This window comes from Diadema setosum, chromosome 5 (assembly GCF_964275005.1).
Source record: "Diadema setosum chromosome 5, eeDiaSeto1, whole genome shotgun sequence".
Taxonomy (NCBI): domain Eukaryota; kingdom Metazoa; phylum Echinodermata; class Echinoidea; order Diadematoida; family Diadematidae; genus Diadema; species Diadema setosum.
The window spans coordinates 34,573,440-34,596,869 of NC_092689.1; the positions used below are offsets into that span (position 1 = coordinate 34,573,440).

The window sequence follows — 23,430 nt, forward strand, 5'->3', positions numbered from 1 at the left end:
AATAATCACAGCCAGTTGGAACTCCAATGTATAAAACCTCCTTGGTTTACCCAAATGTTACCATAATTAAACGTATCCGATCATGAGTTTTCATACCACTATAAAGCATTCCCGATGCATGTCGAGTGGTCATCACTAGGAGTTAAACAACTCCCCAAGATAATGGTTACGCATAATGTAGATGCCACGGATGTCTTCATTACGCGCTCTCATTACTTCCGGGTTTTTGACCGTATCCGATCCGCCCGGTCAAAGGTGATAAACACTGCATCGATAGCTCTTCGGGCAAGAAAGCTACGTCTGGCTTGTGAAGAAACTCAACATAATTTCTGTCTGAAAGGGGTGCAAAAATCGTAAGTTTGTACTTGGGGTAAAATACCTACTTATTACATCAATTTGGTTTTGCTGCCATTATGTCTTGCTTATTTTTCGTAGAGTTACGCGTTTTGGTGAACTCGTCAACGAATTACAATGTTGGCGATCGTCTCGCTCGTAGTACACACACAACTTGTAGTAGTACCCACGTCTGGCGGTATCCAATGCGTTGGCGATGGCAGCATCGCAGGCTCTTTACCCGATAGCGATAACGAAGCGGTACATGTATTTGTACACTGAGCGATAGATGTGAACCAGACTATAGTCTAGAGAAGTTAGAACAAACCGTATAACTTGGCTTGAATCGTGTCATTCTTATACCTGCTAATTCTTATATACTACTATAAATTTACTTATGAGAGCGAAATTAGTAAGGTTAGTAGAGAGACGTGCGTGCGAGACGTACGTGCTACACTCCAGAGTCCAGTGTTTATTGCCAGGATAGTGAAATAGACACCACACCTACGGGGGTCCTGTTAGTACCCAGTAGATCTATACTATAGACATTTTCTGGTGCCAGTAAATTTAGCTAAACATGCCGCATTATCTGGTGAATATTGCCTCATAGGCTCCCTACATCGACATACAAGGGAAATGTTTATTATATAATATTAATGGTGGATGTTTAACAACTAACATATTTGAAAACACTCGTGATTACATTAGGTCATTAGTAAGAGCTCTGAATAGACCTGTCTAGTCTGATCTCATTTCCAATAGGTGAAATTTCTCAAACAATGACAGACAGTTGACCGCTTATTTGTTGAATTATGTTGTTTTTCTTTTGAAGTTTCAACTGTTAGTGCCTTAATTGCTGTTGAGATGTGATAAGCAAGAAAGAGTAAGACAAAATTGTTTGGATTTTGTTTTTGTAAGTTTGCAGTCTTTGTGATGTTGTGTAAATGTTAGAGTCGCAAATTTAAAGGTTACCCGAGTTAGAATATCCAGTGCTATTTGTCAGTTGAACCCTGCTAACATGTATGGAGTCGAGACAGAGAATTGTACAGTGAAGTTATAAACTACTTTAAAAGTGGATATTTTTGCGCGAGTAATTTTTCGCGCTCGGCTGGGTATAAGAAGAGCTTCGCGTGCTTTTAATTTCGCGGAATCAAGACATCAAGCACTGTAACATATATAGTGGCGAGCAAAAATATTTGCGTACTGTTATTTTTGTGCTAGTCTCTGGTTGCGTGAAATGCGCAAAAATTTCAACACCGCAAAAATTTCCATTTTTACAGTAGCAAATTAATGGTCAGTAAACTAACATTACACATTTATTTCCATTTACAAGACATTTTATCACCTAATTTATGTAAAATATTTGAGCAGACTCTACTCGAAAAGGAAAAAATGCTGATGCTTTCTCCTTGATTAATGTTACCACAAAAAAAAAGAGAAAAAAAAATAAGGTATGAGTATGACATCACAAGAACAGCGCACACATCCCTTCACAATGAACGATCATTAATATGCAGACTTGATGCAAACCATTTCTGCACTTTATGTGGTTTGACTCATCTCTTTCAGAAAGCAGTTGGAATAGCATTACCCTTCAAGGCATAATTTACTATTATTTTGCAGATGAAACAAAAACCCCACCATTAATTTTTTAGAATAGTTATAATTTTTAAGAATAGTTATAAAATGTGAATTAGGGATAGAAACAATCAATGTAAGAATTTGAATCAGTGAAATCGAGGTTAAGTATTGTTGAATATACAAAATGTGAACAATAGTTATAATAAAAATGTTTCCAGACTAAATCGTGTACAGTTACGGTTTATTGAGAAAAATACAGATATCTCCTAATATTTTAGGCTTTGTCGCAAAAATTGTATATGATTGTATGTTTTTTGGTACAACAGACCTATAATATGCATTACCGGTAAATGTCATATCTTGAAAATTTTTAAAATCACTATTCCCAAAGGTAAACAGGACCTTTAACATATATGTCAGTACGAAGTCAAAGGAATGTCTACTTTTCATAAAAATTTTGTGGAATTCTCTTCATATTTTCTTTGTACCTTTTTTTTTTTGGCTTTTAAAAAAAAAAGGGGGGAAATCAGGGAAATATGTGAAAAAACAAATCACACCACCCATGAATTTTCAAAGGTTCTGTCCATAGAATCTTCCTATCTAAACGGGAACAGGGGCTACCATTGACCTTGACATCCCCTATACTACTCCATAATACTACTTTTTGCTTCTTTCACATTTATACCCAATAAAATTACTGCAGGGCTGCCAACTCTCACGCATTGAGCGTGAGACTCGCGCATTTTGGTCCTTTCTCACTCTAAAACTTTATTTCATTTGCATGCATTTCTAATGATCTCACTCATTTTGACTCCTAAATTATACCATTGGCCTATGGGAGTCTCACTCTCAACTAGTTTCCAGTGTTGGCAGCCCTGATTACTACTACTTCTTCTTCTTCTTCTTCTTCTTCTTCTTCTTCTTCTTCTTCTTCTTCTTCTTTTTCTTCTTCTTCTTCTTCTTCTTCTTCTTCTTCTTCTCCTCCTTCCAAATGAAGTACTGACCTCTCGGCAGAGTTTTTTTTTTTACTTTGTGCAGTGCCGAAAACTATCTAGTGTGCCATGCTGCATTGTTTGATCCTCAATAAAAATTCATGAGTTTACAAATACACATTTTGTATTTAAAGTAAAGAGTGCTCCATGTACAAGTAAAAATAGTTCCTCTTCCAGCTAGGTTTGATGCAGTGTCACCCCAAAAAGCTACCTCCTAAACTGTTCTTGGGTAGAAGTGGCTGTCACACTGGTGGGAAGCTGGTTTTAATAGCATAGCAGTTTTGAAACTCAGATAATCCTGCAGAGTTGCTGGTGATATTGAGCATGTTGCCGTCAAGAGATGGTCATGTTACTGGGTAGATGTGCAGGCGGTTCAGGTGGGATGGCAATCAATCCATGCAAGATATGGTACAGCATGGTGACTTGTAGCTGGACTCTTCTTTCTGAGAGAGACTGCCATTTTAACAAGTTGAGCATTTCAGTAACAAAGCACTGTGTATGGTGGATAGTCTCCAATGGTGAATCGAGCAGCACCCCTTTGAACCACTTCTGTCCTTCTGATCATACTACCAGCACTGTTGGTACTTCAGTCACAAACCTCTGTCACACCTTGTGTTGCTGCTACCAATACTGTTTACTAGCAGCATTCCAAAACACATGGTCATGTCTTTAGCTAATGCCATTCATCTTTCCCCTGCCTGGTCTTCTGCCAGAATCACTGTGGATCTCCCGGAGGCAGCCGAGATGGAGGACATGGAGATCGCTCCTCCCGATGCTCCGCCCTACACCAACAACATCCACACCCGCAAGGCATTTGAAATGCTCAATGTCTTCCGAAAGTGAGTTTGTGGGGAAAGCTGTATTTTGATGCTCCTCCGTGAACAAGTTTCTTCTTTTTTTTTTCCTCAAAAAAAAAAAGAAAAAAAAGTCAGTATTGGTTCTAAGTTAGGGATTCAAACTCCCTAAGTGTAATTATGCTTAATGGTATGAATGTTAAAACAAATTGCAGCGCCAGCTGGACTCAACTGACATAAATTACAGTTTGATTTTCACAACAGTTTGAGGCAAGGTGTTGATTTCAAGTTCAGGCAGATATGATGCTTGCATGAAGTGTGTGTTTGTGAATCAAAAGTCCAAACCATCTTCTTACATCCTCTTTGATAGTAAACACCAAAATCGTCAAAATATGTTACTATGCATCAATAATAAGCATGCGGGGTTTGTTACATTTCAGAACAAGGATTTCACAAGTTCAGCCATGAATATTCTCTTCTTTTTATTCCACAAATCTAAGTCATTCTGTGTTTTACTAATAACAGTTATGAACAAACTTTGTAAGTCTAAACCTTTTCTTTCTTTGTGATCATTTACACATGTAGTGTTGTACATAACCATCCAGTTTTGACAGTGTTGAGTCATCAGTATAAGCTGTAATCAGTTTATTTTCTAAAGGCGGTAATCCACTGTGTTTTTCAACAAGGGAGTACTTTAAAGTACACATACCTTTAATTCTGCTTGTTTTGTATTTTGCTATGTTTTGTTGTTGAACTTCTGAAAATTACAATCTGGTTAGTGTATGTGGAAAAAAAAGAAGAAAGAAAAAAAAAATGTATTGATGCAAGGACAGTGTAACTGATTGGGTTAGGTCTCATGGCCAAAGGAGTTTCCTTCATCATACAAATGATAAAGGCTGAGCTTTTATACTGTAATACATTATCACAGGCAAAATGTCCTCTGTGATGTCATTCTGGAGGCAGAGGGTGTGGAGATTCCTGCCCACCGCATTGTTCTGGCGTCCTGCAGCCAGTACTTTGCGGCCATGTTCACCAGCGAGCTGTCGGAGAGCCGAGCGGAAAAGATAATCTTGCAGGAGGTGGACGGGAGGGCGCTCTCCCTCCTCATTGACTTTGTCTACACATCAGAGGTGCAAGTCACGGAAGAAAATGTGCAGGTATGATGAGGAGTAATTCCTGTAAAGAAATAAAACAAAATGCAAAACAGATAGGACAATCTACTCCACGTTGAAGTTGACTGTAGTAAATAGAGTTAAGTTTAAAAAGCAAAGAGAATGGTAGAAGTGTGTCATTGCCACAAGTTTTCCAGTGACGAGCGCATAAAGCATTTTCCTTGAAGTGAAATGAAAAAAATCATGAATTGTATCTCATGTAAAATGAGTTGAATCCCTCCTGATGGTTTTAGAAACAAATCAGAAAATGATTTTCATGACATGACAGTGGTAAATAGGTCAAAATCAACAGTCACTGTACTTTTGCCAAAAATGTGAATTTAGCCATTCCATTACTTTAGCTAGGAATAACTACATGTATTTCTACTTCATGGTTGTGGACAGGATACAAATAGACTATCATTAGCACTAGAGGTCAAAGGTCAAGGTCAAAGATCTCTCTCTGTTTTAGTTTGAATTGTCATTTCAAGCCATAACTTCAGATAGGGGATTGTGTTGTTATATCATTGGGTAAGAAGAAAATAGATAAGTAAATAATTAGTTGCATGAAATGATAGGAGTTGAAAGGTCAAGGTGAAAGGTCACTAGCATAACTTCTATGGGGAAATCGACAACATTTATCAGTGTAATGGATAGAAATGAATTGGGAAATATTGCTGTTGTGTAGGCAGGATTAAACATCAATCCGTGAAGTCGGTGGTCAAGATACTGAACCTCGTCTAAGTGTAAATGAAGAAGTATGTTTTTCACATTTGTTTTTATATGGAGAATAAAAAATACTTGATGAGTGACAAAATTACCACATGTTCGATACTTACCTCACAAAATTTACCTGATCAATCAAATCCAGACTCTTTTGCCAGCCGCCAGCCTGCTCCAGCTGAATGATGTCCGTGTTGCATGCTGCGACTTTCTCCAGAAACAGCTGCATCCCACCAACTGTTTGGGGATTCAGGCCTTTGCTGACGTCCACTCCTGCAGTGATCTCTACCACTATGCCCAGAACTACACCATGCAACACTTCAGGTATGAGAGAGATTAGGCACATCTGCTGTCATAGTTTGGGCACTGTGTTAGACATCAGTAAAGCATTGTTGAGATAGCAAGCAGGGATTGTTCACCTAATATACACAATTACAGCATTCCATGCATTCCAAATGTACATGCTAGAATATGCTACGGCTGGCTGTTGTTGAGAAACTTGTGCATAGGAAGACTGTAATTGATTATATGTATCCCTGGTAAAAGTCAGAAACTTTATATGTGGTATATATTTCCTAAATTTTGTGAGTCCACCGATCTTTGTGAAACTAACAACTCGCGAAACATAGCCTCCCACAGTGCAAGTGGGTTGTGTATTGTTCCTGGGATGGAAATTGCTGATTTTCTCACAAAATGAAATAGTTATTCTTTCACATTCCATCAACAGTTCCATCAGTAGTTCCACTTGTAAAATCTTTGTACAAGACCCAGCAAGCAAAATATTATACTTGCAAAAATGTGGCAGCATATGAAATGTGTAAAAAATTTGCATGTGTCATGAATAGCTGTATATCTGAGACACACTGTATTGTACTATGTCTCTTTTTGTCTCTGTCTTCCTCATTTCTCCTGATGCTCACACTCTACCATTCGATATGAGGAAGTACTTTTTTTTGCCAACAGAGTGGTTGATATGTGGAATTCTCTTTCAGAAGATGTAGTCTCAGCATGTTCTGTGAATGCCTTTAAGAATAAGCTAGACGAACACTGGAAGGGCGTTGCATTTGACTATGAGTAATGACATTAGGTCTTGGGTCTCACGCAGCTTACTGCTCTCCCTGCGATGTGTATCTTCTGTAATTTTAAATTTTAGGATATCACTTTAAGGTGTAACTTGATTTGAATGAGATTAGTGCAGGCGATAGGAAGGACTGACAACAGCAGAGGATAACCCAACCCTGATTGATGAATAGGTCCTCCTTACCTACACCATCATTTCAGAAAAGTTAAAGTAAAGTAAGTAAAGTATACATCTGTCTCGTTGAATCTACTAATTCTGCCTATCATTTTCTCCCCCTCCAGTGCCGTGGTGCGCAGCGACGAGTTCTTTGCCCTCTCTGCGGCTCAGGTGTGCGAGCTGATCAGCAGTGATCACCTAACCGTTCATTCAGAAGAGGAGGTAAAGCTCGTCTTGATAGTAGTGATGAGGCAGAGACTCCAACTCTTGTGCTTTTAGTGGGAGATCTCCCACTTTGAGGCCATTTTCTCAAAATCTTCTCGCTCTCCTGCTCAAGTTTGAATTTCTCCCACTCTAGCTGTGTGTCTCCTGCTTGAGATGTCTTTTCTCCTGCTTATAATGTCTTTTCTCCCGCTTGAAATTTAGCTTCCTCCCAACTCAAAATGTAACTCTCTCCAGCTTTAGATTTAGCTCTCTCACACTGAAAATTTAGCTTTCTCTTGCTCAGCTGAAGTTTTGTCATGCATGTTCAAAAATAAGGCTAAGATTGCACCAGAGACTATCTATAACCCTAGAGCTTGGGCCACAAGTAATGACATACTTTAAGTTTGTATTGTGCGTACGTGCACATAATATTGCTCACATGTTCACACAATCTGAGTCTCCAGTTTAATTCGCTAGGGGGTCCGGGTGGGATAATCTCCTGTTTAAGAGGTACTTTGGGTTGGACTCTCTGTCTGACAAGGGGAAGATACTATGTAGATGCCACTGTGGCACAGCTCTGCTATGGATTATGACCTAACATTGTCACAAGCACATGATCGTGTTTAAGATTACATAATCATGTAATGTTCTCATCCCCCTGAATTGGCTTGTGTCATCAGCTCTCTGACTACTTGCATTTTGCGTGTTTGTCTGTCAAAAGCACCCTTCATCTTGTGACTCTGTTACTATTTGAAGTTTTATGCAACTGGGAAAGTATGCAGGCACTATTGATATAGTAGCTGGTCATTTTGCTGAGTGAGGCTGAAGTCCACACACATGTATGAGTCTTGCAACCCTCAGCTGGGATTGTTACAAATGAGTTAGTGTCAGTCCAACACATTCCTCAAGAGGAGAACTCCTGAAAATGTTTTTAAGCCACAGTTGAGTTCAGGTTATCGGCAAATTTTTTTTTTTTCTTTTCATGTTTATTTTGTCATATTGTATATTTCCAGTTTTGGAACTGCTTACTTTTTGTCAACATAGCTTTCCCTAGTAGAAAAGTGCTCTTGGTTCTTAGCAATTCAGAGAAATGGTAATTGTCTAACCTCAACTCCTTTTCATTGTTTTGTTCAAGTGTAGGAGACTTCACCATTGCCGTTTACAAGCTCAAGACATGTAAAAAGTCACTCACATTGGGCAGATGGTGTGAGGAAAAAAAATTGAAGCATGCTGGCTGTTAACATGCCAGCAGATATATGACCACAACACTTTCATTTTCGGTTGTAGGTTCATAAATGTTGAGTAGGAAACATGACCTCAAAACATTTAGACCTATTGAAACTCCTACTTCTCACCCCTTGTGGACATTATTGCCTTTCATTCAGTCAAATGCTCTCAGATTATTTGAGGTGTCATGTACCATTTTTATGTGTTTATGAACTTTGCAATGAGACCCCACAAAGAGATAAAATTAATTCTTCATAAACTACATACATTTGTTCCTTGACCCATCAATATCTTCATGTGTACCTCTTTCTTACTGGTACTTTCATATCATATACTTGTCCCAAATACACTTGTATGTTTGTTTTGGGATAAGGATATGTAACTAAGGAATCGGACTATTAAAACCAAACTGAGCAGATGGCAGGTATGGTTTCAAAAGTGTTTCAGTGTGAAATATTTTGAATTGCCTGGATTAGGTTGCTCATGAGAAGTTTACACCTTCATCTTTGTTTATCTCTTAAATCTTGCATGTAAACTTTACCCCACCCCTCCTCCCAGGTCTTTGAAGCTGTGGTTGCCTGGGTGAGGCAGGATGAAGCAAACCGCAGTGACTACATGCCTCAGCTGGTGGAGTACGTCAGGCTACCATTGCTCCCCAAGGAGTACCTCATTCAGCGAGTGGACAAGGAGCCCTTAATCAAAAGTAATGCAGGACCCACTGGGACCTATCCCATGAAAATGTTCGCAGTTGTATTAAATCACAATAATTTCAGTTCCCATGGCAGCAGTGTAAATGCACATAGCTGATTGGTTGCTTCCTTGCTGCTGACATGCATAGCACATCACTTTGTGAAATGGTATTTTGCATGAGTGCAGATATACCTCAGAATTGATGGGAGGTGAAAGAGCTTTAATTTTTCTGGGCTATTTTGTGAATGAGTCGGAAAATTGATGCATACAATCAGTCAAATATGCAACTGAATACACACAAGGCAATAAGCTTGGAGGGATGAATTTAGGGTACCTGGTTATTGCACCCAGTTGTATAGTTCATGAACTCCTGAGTACAGAAATTGTAGTACAAACTTGCATCAAAGTTTATGTGACATGTGAGAGACACAGTCAATGCATAAAGCTAGATTTTATTTTATTTTATTTTATTTATTTATTTATTTATTTTTATTTTTATTTTTATTTTATTTATTTTTTTTTTTTTTTGGGGGGGGGGGGGTGAACCAACTTACATTTCAAGGCTTCTCACATGTGTTACATGAATATCAAATAACAAATTGTGCAGGCAAGGGATTATCAAGGACTGTGACAGATATTTTGGTGCTGCTATGCTTGATATTATCACTTTCTTATAAACATTTAATCATAACAAACTATCCGCTTTCATATAAACATTTGATCATTACAAATATTGTTATGGATACTTCTGAAACTGACAAGTACTCTTTGTCATATCAGCTTGTTGCACATTCCCACGCTGCCACAGATTTACATGAGCTGTGAGCATTTGAAGAGTTTTCTCAACATCTCTGTTTTCATTCTCTGTTGCATTACCGATGTCCGTAGGTAATAGTTCGTGCAAAGATTTCCTGATCGAGGCAATGAAGTACCACCTACTACACAAGGAGGAGAGGAGTCGAATGAAGAACCCGAGAACCAGGAAGCGAACACCAATTGGTCTTCCAAAGGTGAGACAAAGTGATGTGGATGAGTGATCATGACTCTTCCTTAAGGGAGACCTCCAGATGATTTTCAGGCTTCTACATAATGAACATGTATAAATTGGTTACACTGGGTGCAGAGTTTCAGAATTTGTAGTGATTGGGATGAGGAAGAGGAGTGTTTTCAAAATTTATAACGAATCACAATGAACAAGGTTGATGGCATGGCAGCCTCACAACAAGAATGCATGAGTTGGGGCTCAAGGATGCAGAACAAAAGAAGAAGGCATGCATAAATTCTACACAGGTGAACTTGTGAAGCATGTGGTATTGTAAAGGAATTACATTGCGCCATTTCTGAAATATGTGAGGCTCCTATGTCATCAACACTGTTCGGTGTAATTTGTTTAAGATTTTTTAGAGTATTGATTTCTCTGCTCAAGGATCACAATAGATTCCACAAATCTATACATGGAGCTGTTGATCTATGTACCACAGAATGTGAAATTATGAAAATCGTCTGGAATGCCCCTTTAAGGTTTGAGATGTGTGACTTTCCGGGAAATACAAGGTCAAAGGTCAGGATGAAGCATGGTGCAGAACATCACAGATTGCTGTAAGTAGAGAAAACTGGACACAGAAAGAGATGACAATACAAAATGATAGACTGAGGCTAATAGAGGCAAGCAGAGGTGTATTTTTTTGACATCTGATGCTATTTCTTTCTCATTTTTAAGCGCAACTGCTGAGGAAGGGTTTTACAACTACCGTGGTACAGACCAAGACAACATTTGGTGATGTGATACTTATGCCTATGATGAGATATACAATCTTCCTTAAAATCTTCCATTTGCATTTAAGAATACAATAAGATGGAAGACTGTCAAAGTTAAAGACTGTTGGCCATCCATATTTGCGCAAAGATTTACAAGTACATAGTGGTCTTGGTGTCTGTGCAATATCTACTTTGCATTGATCAAATGTGAGAAGCATTGTGGCTTTGTATTTAGCTATCACTGTTGACCCCTCTGTCTGCTATGTGTGTGCTGCAGTTAATGTTGGTGGTTGGAGGCCAGGCACCGAAGGCCATCCGCAGCGTGGAGGTGTACGACTTCAAGGAAGAGACCTGGACGCAAGCAGCTGAGATGCCTTCCAGGAGATGTCGGGCAGGTAGGAAGTCCGGCCGAAGTTTGACCGCGTGACCTAATTTGTGCACCTGTGGATTTACATTATGTTTCCCAAGCCCCTTTATTGCTGTCAGCCATGTGGTTGTGTGACAATTTCAATGACGTTTTGAGATTTCATTCTGACAGGATTGCAGTTAGGAGCCCTTATTTGCAGACACAGCCAAAGTAGTGATTCATAATTTGGTCCTTCCTCGTTTAACCCTTTAAACCTCAGGAGTCGCCGTCCTCAATGGCATGGTCTACGCTGTCGGCGGCTTCAACGGGTCGCTGAGAGTCCGGACGGTCGACGTCTACGATCCCGTGAGAAACATGTGGTCCTCTGTAGCCTCGATGGACGCGCGGCGTAGCACTCTTGGGGTAGCGGTGCTGAACGGCATGATTTACGCCGTCGGTGGTTTCGACGGTACCACAGGTAATGAATGCTTCAGTTAGCTGGTGTATTTCTCCACTTGATTTGCATGATGGTACAAGTTGGATATTACAATAGAAAATCTTGCTATGAGAATAGTTTTAGTAAGACTTCAAATTTACCTTTTTACAGCAAATTGATGTAAATCATGCAAACCATTCCTGTTTTTTGACAAATTTCTCAAAGATAGCCAGTTTAGGAGATTTGTCACACTGTTAACTTTGCTAGCAAAGATAATGACAGTTATTGTTAGATATAATGCTTTCATCCAAAGTGCAATGAAAGAGTCATGCATAAAAGAGAAAGTAAAGTATTATGTGTCAATGACATGTTGTCAGTGCAGAAAAACAAACAAACTTGCTTTTTAAGTATGTCACATGCCATCCTGTTGCCAAGTATGCAATTACAACAAAAGTTTGTTAAGACCAGGGGAGCATGGAAACATTGGTGACCACTGTGAATTCCAAGTAGAATCTGGTCCCAGTATGTGTGATACGTAAATGTAATACCCTATTTGTATAGGGCATTTAGAGCACTGCAAGGCCCATTTCATGAAAAGTTGATATGATAGCAACTCTTTTTGGAATAATAGTTGTCATGGTAATGGCAAGAATCCAGCTCCCTGATTGGCTGTTGCTATGGAAAGTTGCCATTCCAGCAAGAGTTGATATCCTAACATCTTTGATGAAATGGTGCCCAGGAGTGTTCCTGAAGCCCTCTAAACTCTTTATGAACAGACGGTTGGGCCCAGGAGTGCTCTAAAATTATGCCCCACTGGAGGCTTGGTTCAGGAATGCTCCAAAACTCAAAACTGTGAGTAGATGGTCACCAACATTTAGAGCGCTTTGAAGGTGGTATGCGGTCTCGCATTGTACATACAGTTTATATGGTGGAAGTTCCCGCGCACTCGAAGGTCACCATAACATTTGTGCCCCTCTCGACCACTTCGCATGTGGTCTCAGGGAGTGTTGATTTTCTGTTACAACAAGCTACACCTCTACACCAGCCAATAATCTTATGCCTCTCCTGTGTGCAGGTCTTAGCAGTGTAGAAGCCTACGACCCCAAGGTCAATGAGTGGAGACCGGTCGCCCCCATGAAGACCCGGAGGAGCAGTGTGGGTGTGGCGGTCCTCAACGGTGAGTGAGACTGGTCCTCCAGTTTGGCTGGAGACAGAAAAAGTGGATGGATGGTATCTATAGAACGGGTCAAGAAAATTCTGCAATCTCATTGGTTGAGAGCTGTGCATTGATTTTTACTGGCCACACGTGTGATATCAATTTACCATTATGATCACTGACATTAGACTCTGTAAATGTACTATCTTGCACTGGTATGGCAAGAGTTCGCAAACTTGCCAAGAAATGGCTAGCCGTGCATCCCGTGAATTTAAGTAATTTGCAGAAAATGTACTACTGTAACAGTATGTGCCATATATTTAGCAAGTCTAGTTTTTCACAAATCGGGACTTCTCAACAATTTCTCATGTGGTTAAATCCATGGGATCAGAGTCAATATTTCTGCATGTTTTGAAATTCGCAATTAGCACCCGACTATGCAAAATTCGTAAAATTAAATACCTCCATAAAAATATATAGCATATACAGTATCTGTTACAGCCAAGAGTGTGTATGGCATGGTTGCGCATCGTGCCCCAGTATGATATGGTTTTTGTTGTTTTTGTGTATCATCCACCGCAGGTTATCTGTACGCGGTAGGTGGGTATGACGGAGCATCAAGGCACTGTCTAAGCTCCGTGGAGCGGTACGACCCAACCGAAAATAAGTGGATGCCCGTAGCAGAGATGAGCACGAGACGAAGTGGAGCAGGTAACAAAAATTTGCTTCTGCTTCTCAAATTATGTACAGTTTTCTAGTCTCTCTCTCTCTCTCTCTCTCTCTCTAACAAGCTCTCCCATTTTATACCAAGTTACTTCTCGCAGTAGCAGAGAATGCTGTGGGAAATATTATGTACCACACTTTCAGACTTAAGTTTGTAAGTGCTTTTTAGCCATTTCCCTGTTGTTTTCTCTTATCCATATGAATATTCCGTATCTGCTGTGTAATTGATGAGCCCACTTAGTGAGGAAAATATGTAATGATCATGGGTAGTAATGAATGGTGAGATCTGATGCCACAGCAATGAAAGTACTGAAGTCCACCCCAGCAAACTACCAATTGCCATCAGAAATTGTATGTGGCGTGTGTTCAGCCCCAAAATGTAAATGTTTGTGACAGTCTCTATTTAGCTTTATCTGAATGTGTTCTACCTTTTGCATCCTGTGTGTTATACATTGGCTCACCTTATCAAGTGAATATTTCATAGGCAGCATGAGTTACATGTCTCTACCCCATACACTGCCATCTTTAGTTTCAATGTTGTGCAAAGATAGGCAAATGTTAAAGCTGCAGTAGAATTTCCATATGATAATATGTCACTAAACCTAAAAGAAGGTTATATTTTTGCCGACGCTGGCTGGTTTGTGTGTTTGTCTGTCAGTTTGTCTGTTTGCAAAATGACTCAAAAAGTTATGAATGAATTTGAATGAAATTTTCAGGATAAGTTGTGAATGACACAAGGAACAGATGATAAAATTTTGAGAGTAATCCGGATCACCATCTGCATCCAGGAATTTTTGTTGAATATCTTTAAGGATTCTTTGGGCCAACAATGAGGGAATTCAAGCTGCACATATGCGTACTGAACATGTGATGGAGGCGTGGCAAGAAGCTCTGGTACATGCAATGACACTGCTCAAGAAAAGATTCTTTGACATTGAAAATTTATCTTTGGCCATTTTTAGCATATGCATATATTGGTGGGAATGATCTGCTTGACGGAGGTCCGCGCTCTCTGAGTGCTTTTGTAGATTGTTTGTTTGAACTCTCTTTGTATGTTATCTTTCTCTCTTTAACTTTATCTTTCTTCATTGTCTGCTGTGATTGACCAGGTGTGGGCGTGGTCGACGGCCTTCTCTACGCCGTGGGAGGCCACGATGGGCCGATGGTCAGGAAGAGCGTCGAGATGTACAACCCGGACATGGACAAGTGGACACAGGTGTCCGAAATGACACTGTGCAGACGCAATGCAGGTTAGACATAGAGACACAAGGGGGCACTGTGTGTGATATACTGTAAAACCTACAATTTTCATGGGCATGAAACTTTTGTGAATTTCGCAAGGAGCCAAGATTGGCGAGAGTAAAATGCACTCGAAAGGTTTTGTCTTTATAGTGCATTAAATTCGCGGTAGTTTAATGCCGCGAAAAAAAGGCTGTTGGCTCGAATGAGTATGGAAGTGCATGCAGTGCTCATTGTGTGCGCTTCTATACTCTTTGCATAATACTGTATAGTGATTGGCTGAGAGCCCATGACTGGTCGTGGAAATTCAACATGTCAAATCTCTGCAACTGGCACTAAGACCCAGTCAAACGACTGAAACTGGCAAGGCTGGTGACGTCACACTTCGGTCTGAAGGTCGTACGACTGGTCATATCGTATAGTGTGCAGCGGGCTTAAGACTTTGAAGACGAGGTTCTGAGTTCAAGTCATACAAAATGCTTGGACAAGATGTTTTTACCCACAATATTCCCCTGGGCCCAGGTGTAAGAATGAGTACGTGGGAGTGCTTGGGTAATAATAAATGCAGGACCCTCTGGAAGAACAGTGTTCACACAGAGTATGCTACCCTTGGTATATGATATGCAAATAATGCACATTTCATGGGGCGCTACAAAGAATTGTCCACCCAATAGTAACTTTTGACAAGTCCAAAACACAAGAATCAAGTTAGTGTGTTTTCTACTGTTCAAATGTTGCTGAAGGGGGTTTAATTTTACTATCACCCAACCAAGTAAGATGCATTATTTGTTTTGTAAAATAGGGATATGATTTAGTTTCAAGTTTCAAGTTTCAAGTTTCTTTATTTCACCAAAGCAAGGAACATATTAAAACGATTACATATATCAATATTCGGATATGATTACAAACATTTCAGTAAGACAGTGAAAAGGAACAAAAATACATAAATAGATTGACAATTACACGTACATAGGTTAACAAATATGCTATGGTAGGTAGCAGCCAGAAAGGAGATGTCCCTTATTTACAGCTGACCTAGAATAATTCAATCAATTTCAATTATTTATATAATGTGTTCCAATGAAAGTAAAAACGTTAGAACAGCACAACACAAGACAAAGCAAAACATAAAATGACAATAATACAGGATGTCTCGAAACATAGGGGATAAAAAACATACTCCTTACCTTAATAAATTTGGCTGTAATTATTGAGAAGAGCTTTTTTGTAACCAGATTTAAACGTATTCAAAGAGTTAGCATTACGAATTGCACAGGGGAGAGAATTCCACAGGGTAGGACCAATGTAAATGATAGATCTTTGATAAAAAGAAGTACGAGATAGAGGTAGGTGAAAATCATTGGCGGATCGCGTGCTATAATTATGAATTTGATTATTAAAAGTGAACAAATCTAAGAGAGTCTTTGGTAACAAACGATTTTTACACAAATACATAAAAATTCCAGCTTGATATTTGTACATATCATTCAACCGCAATATCTTCAGGGATAGGAACAGTGGTTGGGAGTGGGCAAGAAAAGAGGCATGGGAAATGATTCGTATTGCACGTTTTTGAAGCACTGAAAGTCTTTGAATATAACATTCGTGAGCATTGCCCCAGACAGTTATGCCATAGTACAAATGAGGTAGAATTATGGCATTATAAATTGATTTTAAAACAGACTTTGGAAGAAAACTTAGTTTATTCATTACACCAATATTTTTTGATAATTTATTACAAACAAAATTAATATGATTCGACCAATTCAATTTATTATCTACATGCACGCCAAGGAATTTCAGTGAAGGTGTCTGCAAAATTTGAGAACCACACATGCTAATGAATACAGTGTCGGTGTTACATTTTTTCTTTGTAAATATCATAAAATTAGTTTTTGATATGTTAATTGTTATATGTCATTTACATATTGCACATGCCCTACTTTAAGCAAATCAATATTAAAATCTCCCATTAGATAAAATATTTTCTTTTCTTTTTTTACAATATCCAAAATATCAATCAAAAACTCACAAAATTCATTAACTGACTTATTGGGTGGTCTATATACAACACATATCAAAATAGAGAAATTGCAATTTGTTACTTCTATAAAAATACTCTCTAAAAAATCAGTATTGGTATCAAGATCACAACGGCGATTAAAAGATATGTCTTTGTGTACATATAATCCAACACCTCCTCCGCGTTTTGTTTTGCGATTGTTACCAACAAACTCATAATCATTCATACTGCACAGTGATAAAGGGGAATTATCATTCATCCATGTCTCGCTGATGCCAACAATTTTTGTTTGCATAGACAAAGAAGATAGAAAAAGTGACAAATCATCAAAATTATGACACAAGCTTCTCACATTAATATGAATACATGACAAATATTTAATGAGATCATCATTAGAATATCTATTTTCAATAAAGTCATTAAACTCCTCCGGTGTACAATTTGTTTGAAGTGAATCATTATTTATTTCAGATTCAGGTGGTGATAGAAATTCATTAAGAGTATCAAAGTCAATATCATCGAGACATCCTAGAAATCTACGCTTACACGACATTACACACGATTGCACACAAAATACAAATATACATATACATATAAGGTGAATAGATTAACCTGAGCACACAAGAAAAAGGAGTAATATACCAATCGAAGATAAAATGATGCTTGGAGGGTTGTCATATTTCAAAAATGATTAGTTAAAAGTTAGGATGAGAACTAGTGTTATTATTTTCATTGCACAAAACCAGTATTCAAAATTTAAATTCCATAGCAGCTAATTTCTCATGATACTGAGGCTAGCACCAGCTGCAAGCTAACTGTACTGCACACCCAAACAATTGCATTGTTATACAGGTATATAAGCTGAGTGCCATACTAGTCAGTAGTATCATAACACCTGGTAGAAAGTAAATTTGGGCTTTTAGGAAAAAAAAAAAAGACTGGTCATATGATAGCACTCAGTCAATCACATGATTAGGTTCCTTCTCATTTTATAAGATCATAGAATCATAAGAAGGAAATGTTTTGTGTTTGTGTAGGATAATGTGTTGCATGTCACGCAAATGTGGCTGTGCTCGCAGTTGATGTATCTATGTATGTTTGTATGTGTGTTTATCTAATATGCGTCTCTATACATAATGTAGGCATGCATGCATGTAAGTATGTATGTTTGTTTATTGTGTGTGTGCGTGTTTGTGAGTATGTGTGTACACTCTTTCATGTTATTTCCTTGATTTTCCTCTATCCAACTGCATTAAATATGGAAATGAAAGCATGCAAGCCAATATGAAGGGAAACAGGAAAGAGGAAAGACCAAAGGAGAGTGTCACTCAAGGAGTTAAGGAAACAGCCAAGGAAACGCTTCTGCACACAAATATGTCGCAAATTCACCAAAAACAATAGCAGTAGTTACAGAGCAGAAAGTGCAATAATCAGTCACAACTGCTGCCAGGAAGTGTCATATGTGATGGCACTGTGCCCCCCCCCCCCCCACCCATGTTAACCCTATTCTAACTGGGCTATTTGAGACCAAGTTTTTACTGAGGGGGGGTCAATTTGACCCCCCCCTTCAGATCTCGGCCGCTGATCGCGCGATCGCCGCGAAATTTTGCCTGAAGATAGAGCTGGATGTCAACTACAAGATTACATTGTCATACAATAGAAAAATATTGCCTTTCTATTTTTAATAAATTAATTATGCGAATTTGTGCATGAAATCATATTTTCACCTATAACTCCATAAAAAAGACTGCAGGATTGCTAAATTTTTGTTTCAGAATTCCTCAAGACGCATCAAACAATTTTTGTGTAAAAAAATAGCTCAATTGAAATTAATTTCTTTTGTTTTTTATTGTTTTGTTAATTTCTTATGTATTTTATTGTTTTTTAAACCTTTTGTTTTCCATTGTTTTTTTGCCAAAACTTGTTGCAGGCACTTTTTCAGACTTATCTACACTAGAATTGATTAATTTCAATGGTTAAAAGTTGAAATAATCTAATTTATATCAATTTAACCAAAAAACACAATTTGCATTGGATTTGCACACGATATCATGAATTTGAGCTGTTTTTTGGTTGACATGCATATGCAAAACATTACGTAACTTCAAAACGGTGTACCCGGACGTCGCAAATTTGGTCTCAAAATATGCGGGAGACTTCAATGAAAAAAGTCGTGAAACGACGCGGCAAAAGCTTTGAGCGTTGCGAAATCGTGGCGCGAAACATCGAGGGGGGGTCAATTTGACCCCCCCCCCCCCCAGTTAGAATAGGGTTAAGTCAGCACTGCTGCATGCAATTAAAGATTAAGTTCTCATGTGCTGTGCATGTTCTTTATTCTTCTACAATCTCATACATACATGATTACGATAGATGAAAACATTTGAATCAACATAAACATTTGTGATTCATCACATTTTGTTTCAAATACTTTTTGTCCCTCATTTTTCTTTCATATATGAATGCTGACATTTACTCTACCTGTATTTATTCTCTACTCCAGCCCACCCTTATTTTCAAATTGCCACACCTAATGCAAGCAGGAATTGTCATAAAGCCATGGATGTCATAGTGTCTATTACAATACTGTTTACATAAATAAGACAGGTGGAGATTCTTTAACTGTACTCGAGTAATAAAGCCTCTATGAATCATCTTTGTTCCTTTTCCAGTCTTCTTTTCCTATGTTACATTCTTTTCAAAATAGTGCCTTTTTTGGCGGGCAGAGAGTGTCAACAATGAGATCCACATCTATTTTAAATTGTGGCTGCATTGATTTGGTGATGTTAGTGCCAACAAATCTCTTTTGCTGTTTATTATTCCATTAGGGGTAGCCTCTGTCAACGGCTTGCTCTATGTGGTCGGCGGGGATGATGGCTCGGCAAACCTGGCCTCGGTGGAGTGCTACAACTCACGGGCTGACACCTGGAAGCTGGTGACGTCGAAGATGACCACGGGGCGGAGCTACTCGGGCATTGCCACGATCGACAAGGTCCCGTCGCTGAACACTTTCCGGGAAGGCAACGCCCTCCAGTGGGAGTCCGAGAGCATGAAGACAGAAGGCGCGTACGGACCGCTGCCCAAGCTGTGACCGCTCCCGATTGCTTCTTGAATCGGCTCACGTATTGGACTTGTGTCCTGAATTGACACTGACGGCCTGCCCGGCAGCTGCCGTTGACCGTCATTGGAGAACACATTGTTTGTTTTTCGTTGTCGAGCATGAAGTGGACGATGAGATGAACAAAAGCAAGATCGCATGCGGTACTCACATGGCGTCGATAGCTGTACCAAGACAGATATTGGGCAGCAGTGCAGCGTGATCTGTGTAATGAAGTGATTGATTTGAGCAAATTTCACTTTGCGCGGCATTATGTTTTGGTTTGGGAGAGCAAATTGAGGCATTGAGATGGGGAGGTGTTAGTTATGTCCTGGAACGTATAACATGTTCATGAGAATCAAAGAATAGAGGGACCATCTTAGCCCTTTAGGTGCTTTGAGTGCTGATTTGGCGTAGAAAACCCCGTAGCCCTGCATGCACTGTCCAAAGTCTCTGGCACCGAAAGTGTTAATGTAGATGAGTATGCAGCGTCAGTGCTGCGAGGTCCCAACAAAAAATGAGGGTATCTCGGTGTACATGTGTCTGTAGTTTTTGACCTGCGTCAAAACAAGTCATTAGACCAAATCTTAAGGGGTGCGACCCCACTCAGGCCATGCACAGTCTATGGGGAAGAATCTCTCTGATCTGTGTATTGTCCCGTTCTGTAGAGAAATAGTTGCCAAAAGGAGATCCCTTGGACCAAAGTGGAAAGGACGTGCCGCTCAAACTGCATTCCATAGGTAAACTCTGCTGACCCCATCTGGGGTGGGTTATGTACCATACAGCTGGTTGCCGTGGGCCACAACTCAAAATTGAGCTGCGTTCTACTTCATGCACAAGGTTCCTTGACGGAATTTTTGTGTCTACTTGTGGATGCCACTTGCACTACAGGCTGCCAGAGGCATCAACACCTTTTTAGCTCACCTGAGCCAAAGGCTCAAGTGAGCTATTGCGATCGCCCTTCGTCCGGCGTCCGGCGTGCGTCGTGCGTCGTCCGTCGTGCGTAAACTTTTTACATTTTTATCTTCTTCTTGAAAACCCCAAGACCGATTTTCATCAAACTTGGCAGGTAGCATCCCTAGGGGGTTAGGAACTCAATTTGTTAAAATGGGCACCATGCCCCACCCAGGGGGCCCCCCCCAAAATTAAGGAATCTGTAAAAATCTTCTTCTCTAGAACCAGAAGTGATAGAGCTAAGTTAATACTATGAGTTAGTACATTGATGACTGTAGTTTCAAGTTTGTTCATGGCAGAATCAGGGGTGCCCCCCCCCCCCTTGGGACCCAGGGGAGGGGGGTGGGGAGGGGTCCTAATGGGGCCTAAATTGTACATTTTCATCTTCTTCTTGAGAACCCCATGACCCATTTTCACCAAACTTGGCAGGTAGCATCCCTAGGGGGTTAGGATCTCAATTTGTTAAAATGGGCACCATGCCCCACCCAGGTGGCCCCAGGGGGTCCCAAAACCCCCAAAATGAAGGAATCTTTAAAAATCTTCTCTAGAATCAGAAGTTATAGAGCTAAGGTAATACTATGAGTGAGTACATTAATGACTGTAGTTTCAAGTTTGTTAATAGCAGATCCAGGGGTGCCCCTCTTGGGGGGGGGGGGGGGGGGATGGGAAGGTCCAAATGGAGGCCTGAATTGTACATTTTCATCTTCTTCCTAAAAACCTCATGATGGATTTTCGTCAAACTTGGCAGGTAGCATCCCTAGGGGGTCAGGATCTCAATTTATTGAAATGGGCACCATGCCCCACCCAGAGGGCCCTAGGGGGCCCCAATCCCCCCAAATTAAGGAATGTTAAAAAAATTTGGGCCCTTATTGTACATTTTCATCTTCTACTTGAGAATGCCTGGTCAAATTTTAGTAGAGCTGTGAATAATTTAGATTAGTGACTGCATGAAAGGTGAACTTGCGATACTCAGGTGAGCGCTAGACCCGCGGGTCTCTTGTTTTTAATTGTTATTATTATTATTATTTCAGTATACATTTGCTATTTCTTTTTAAGATAGACAATTATTGAGTCTTTGATAACTGCCCTTCCTCCTCCTCCCAACTAAATGGACTACTGCCGTGATACCCTCCCCTGGGCTTAACACTCTGCACCTCAGAGCAATAATTGGTGTTCTCGTGTTATTGAAGCAAGTGGATGATGTGGAAATTTCTCTCCGCCAAGTCGTCCTCACATCTGCGCTACGCTCCTCCTATTTAATGCCAACATTCTTTCATCAATCCGCATATGTGGCAACAATCGGAGGGTATGTCCGTACGTTCTTCTGCAATATTTAAAGCGTATGGGATGTAAATGCAATTTTTCAAACGAAATGGTTAATTTGATGTATTCTAGTGTCTTTGTGTATGTGTGTCTTATTCCTGGAAAGGAAGTAGTGAAGGGGAGGGGAGGGAACTGTACAGCGCTAGTAGTGCCAGATAGTGAATATTTTCACAGAAGTATTTATTGATGAGGATGGCATTCTCAGATGTTATTGTTGGAACTGTACAGTAGAAAAGTGCTGCCTTTTGTTTTTCTCGGGGAGTGTGTGCGTAGGTAAGTCTTTGTGGCTACTTTGTCGTAACGTCGGGTGCGTGATTGTTTTTCCTCCGTTCTCGGTTGTCGTGTCTCCTCTCAGAGTAGCTCCACGGGCGAGCTGTGCTTCGAGACGAGATGACGCCGCGAGAGGTGGATATCGTGTTGGAGATAAAAGCTGTGCTTCCCTGTAGACAGTAGGAAGCAGTCTTAGCATTTTAGCGGCTTTTTGACAATCACATGTCAGAAGGGCTTTCTCGCTCTCAAGCATCTCTGCACTTACCAGAGAAATATATCATACAGTGCACCTTTGAAAAAAAAAACAACATAAAGCTGCAATCGACGAAGTTCAGGGAAATTGTTCTTTTCAAGGCACTGCAGTTAGCAAGTTGCGTCTGTCCATCATTGGGATTTTAGGTAGGACTGAAGAACAGAGCAGAATTCAAGGATTAAATTTGTATTTCCTCAGTAAAGTATATTCAGCTGCATCGCTACTCTCTTATTTATTCCTACAGTGTCATTATTTTGTTTAGAAATGGCTGAATTCTGGGACAGTGTTTTGCTTGAGGTCATATGAGTTTAAATGGCATGATTTAAAAGAGAGAGAGAAAAAAAAAATGCCAGATACAGTTATAGATCAAATAGGATCTATCATTTGCTCAGATGTAAAGATAAAAGAAGTTGATAAAGATACGGTAGTAAGCCTGCAACACTGCATAACTGTCACCCTGTGTGTGTTTTGTGAACGTATGCCCATGTCTGCGTAAGTGAAATTGATACCTGGGACCAAGATATGTTTAGTTTCTTCTTTTCGTCATGGGATACAGAATGAAGAGTGAGGTAAGGAAGGAAAGCCTGGAGAGAAACCTCAATATTCAAGATTTGTGTGTGCAAATAAAGACTTGTGCATAGCCCTTGTACATATTTGTAGATTTGTACATTTGTTACCTTAGCAAAATTTGTATATCACTCTATTACATTTGATATTATGTTACGTAGAAGTCTCTAAGTTTGTGAATGCCGGATGACAATTTCAATTACTTGCCAATGAGTTATGACTATTTAAGAAAAAAAAAAAATGAAAAATGAAAGTATGAGGTACTGAATAAGAGAACTGAGTATGATTTTTTTTTTTTTCAAATACTGTTTGAAAGTATCCATAAGCAGGCTTACATGCCATCACTAATGTTCATC

At 39.6% G+C, this 23,430-nt stretch overlaps 1 protein-coding gene across 1 annotated transcript; it reads left to right on the top strand.

Moving 5' to 3' along the window:
- Positions 1–286: 286 nt before the first annotated feature.
- LOC140229329 (kelch-like protein 3) lies at positions 287–20,618 on the top strand. The gene is made up of 13 exons (XM_072309605.1): positions 287–353; positions 3,620–3,745; positions 4,629–4,857; positions 5,723–5,898; positions 6,937–7,033; positions 8,801–8,945; positions 9,821–9,942; positions 10,968–11,085; positions 11,317–11,514; positions 12,548–12,649; positions 13,211–13,339; positions 14,461–14,601; positions 19,439–20,618. The coding sequence occupies exons 2-13, from the start codon at positions 3,651–3,653 to the stop codon at positions 19,699–19,701; spliced, it is 1,815 nt and encodes a 604-aa protein (XP_072165706.1). The 5' UTR covers positions 287–353; positions 3,620–3,650; the 3' UTR covers positions 19,702–20,618.
- Positions 20,619–23,430: the final 2,812 nt, after the last annotated feature.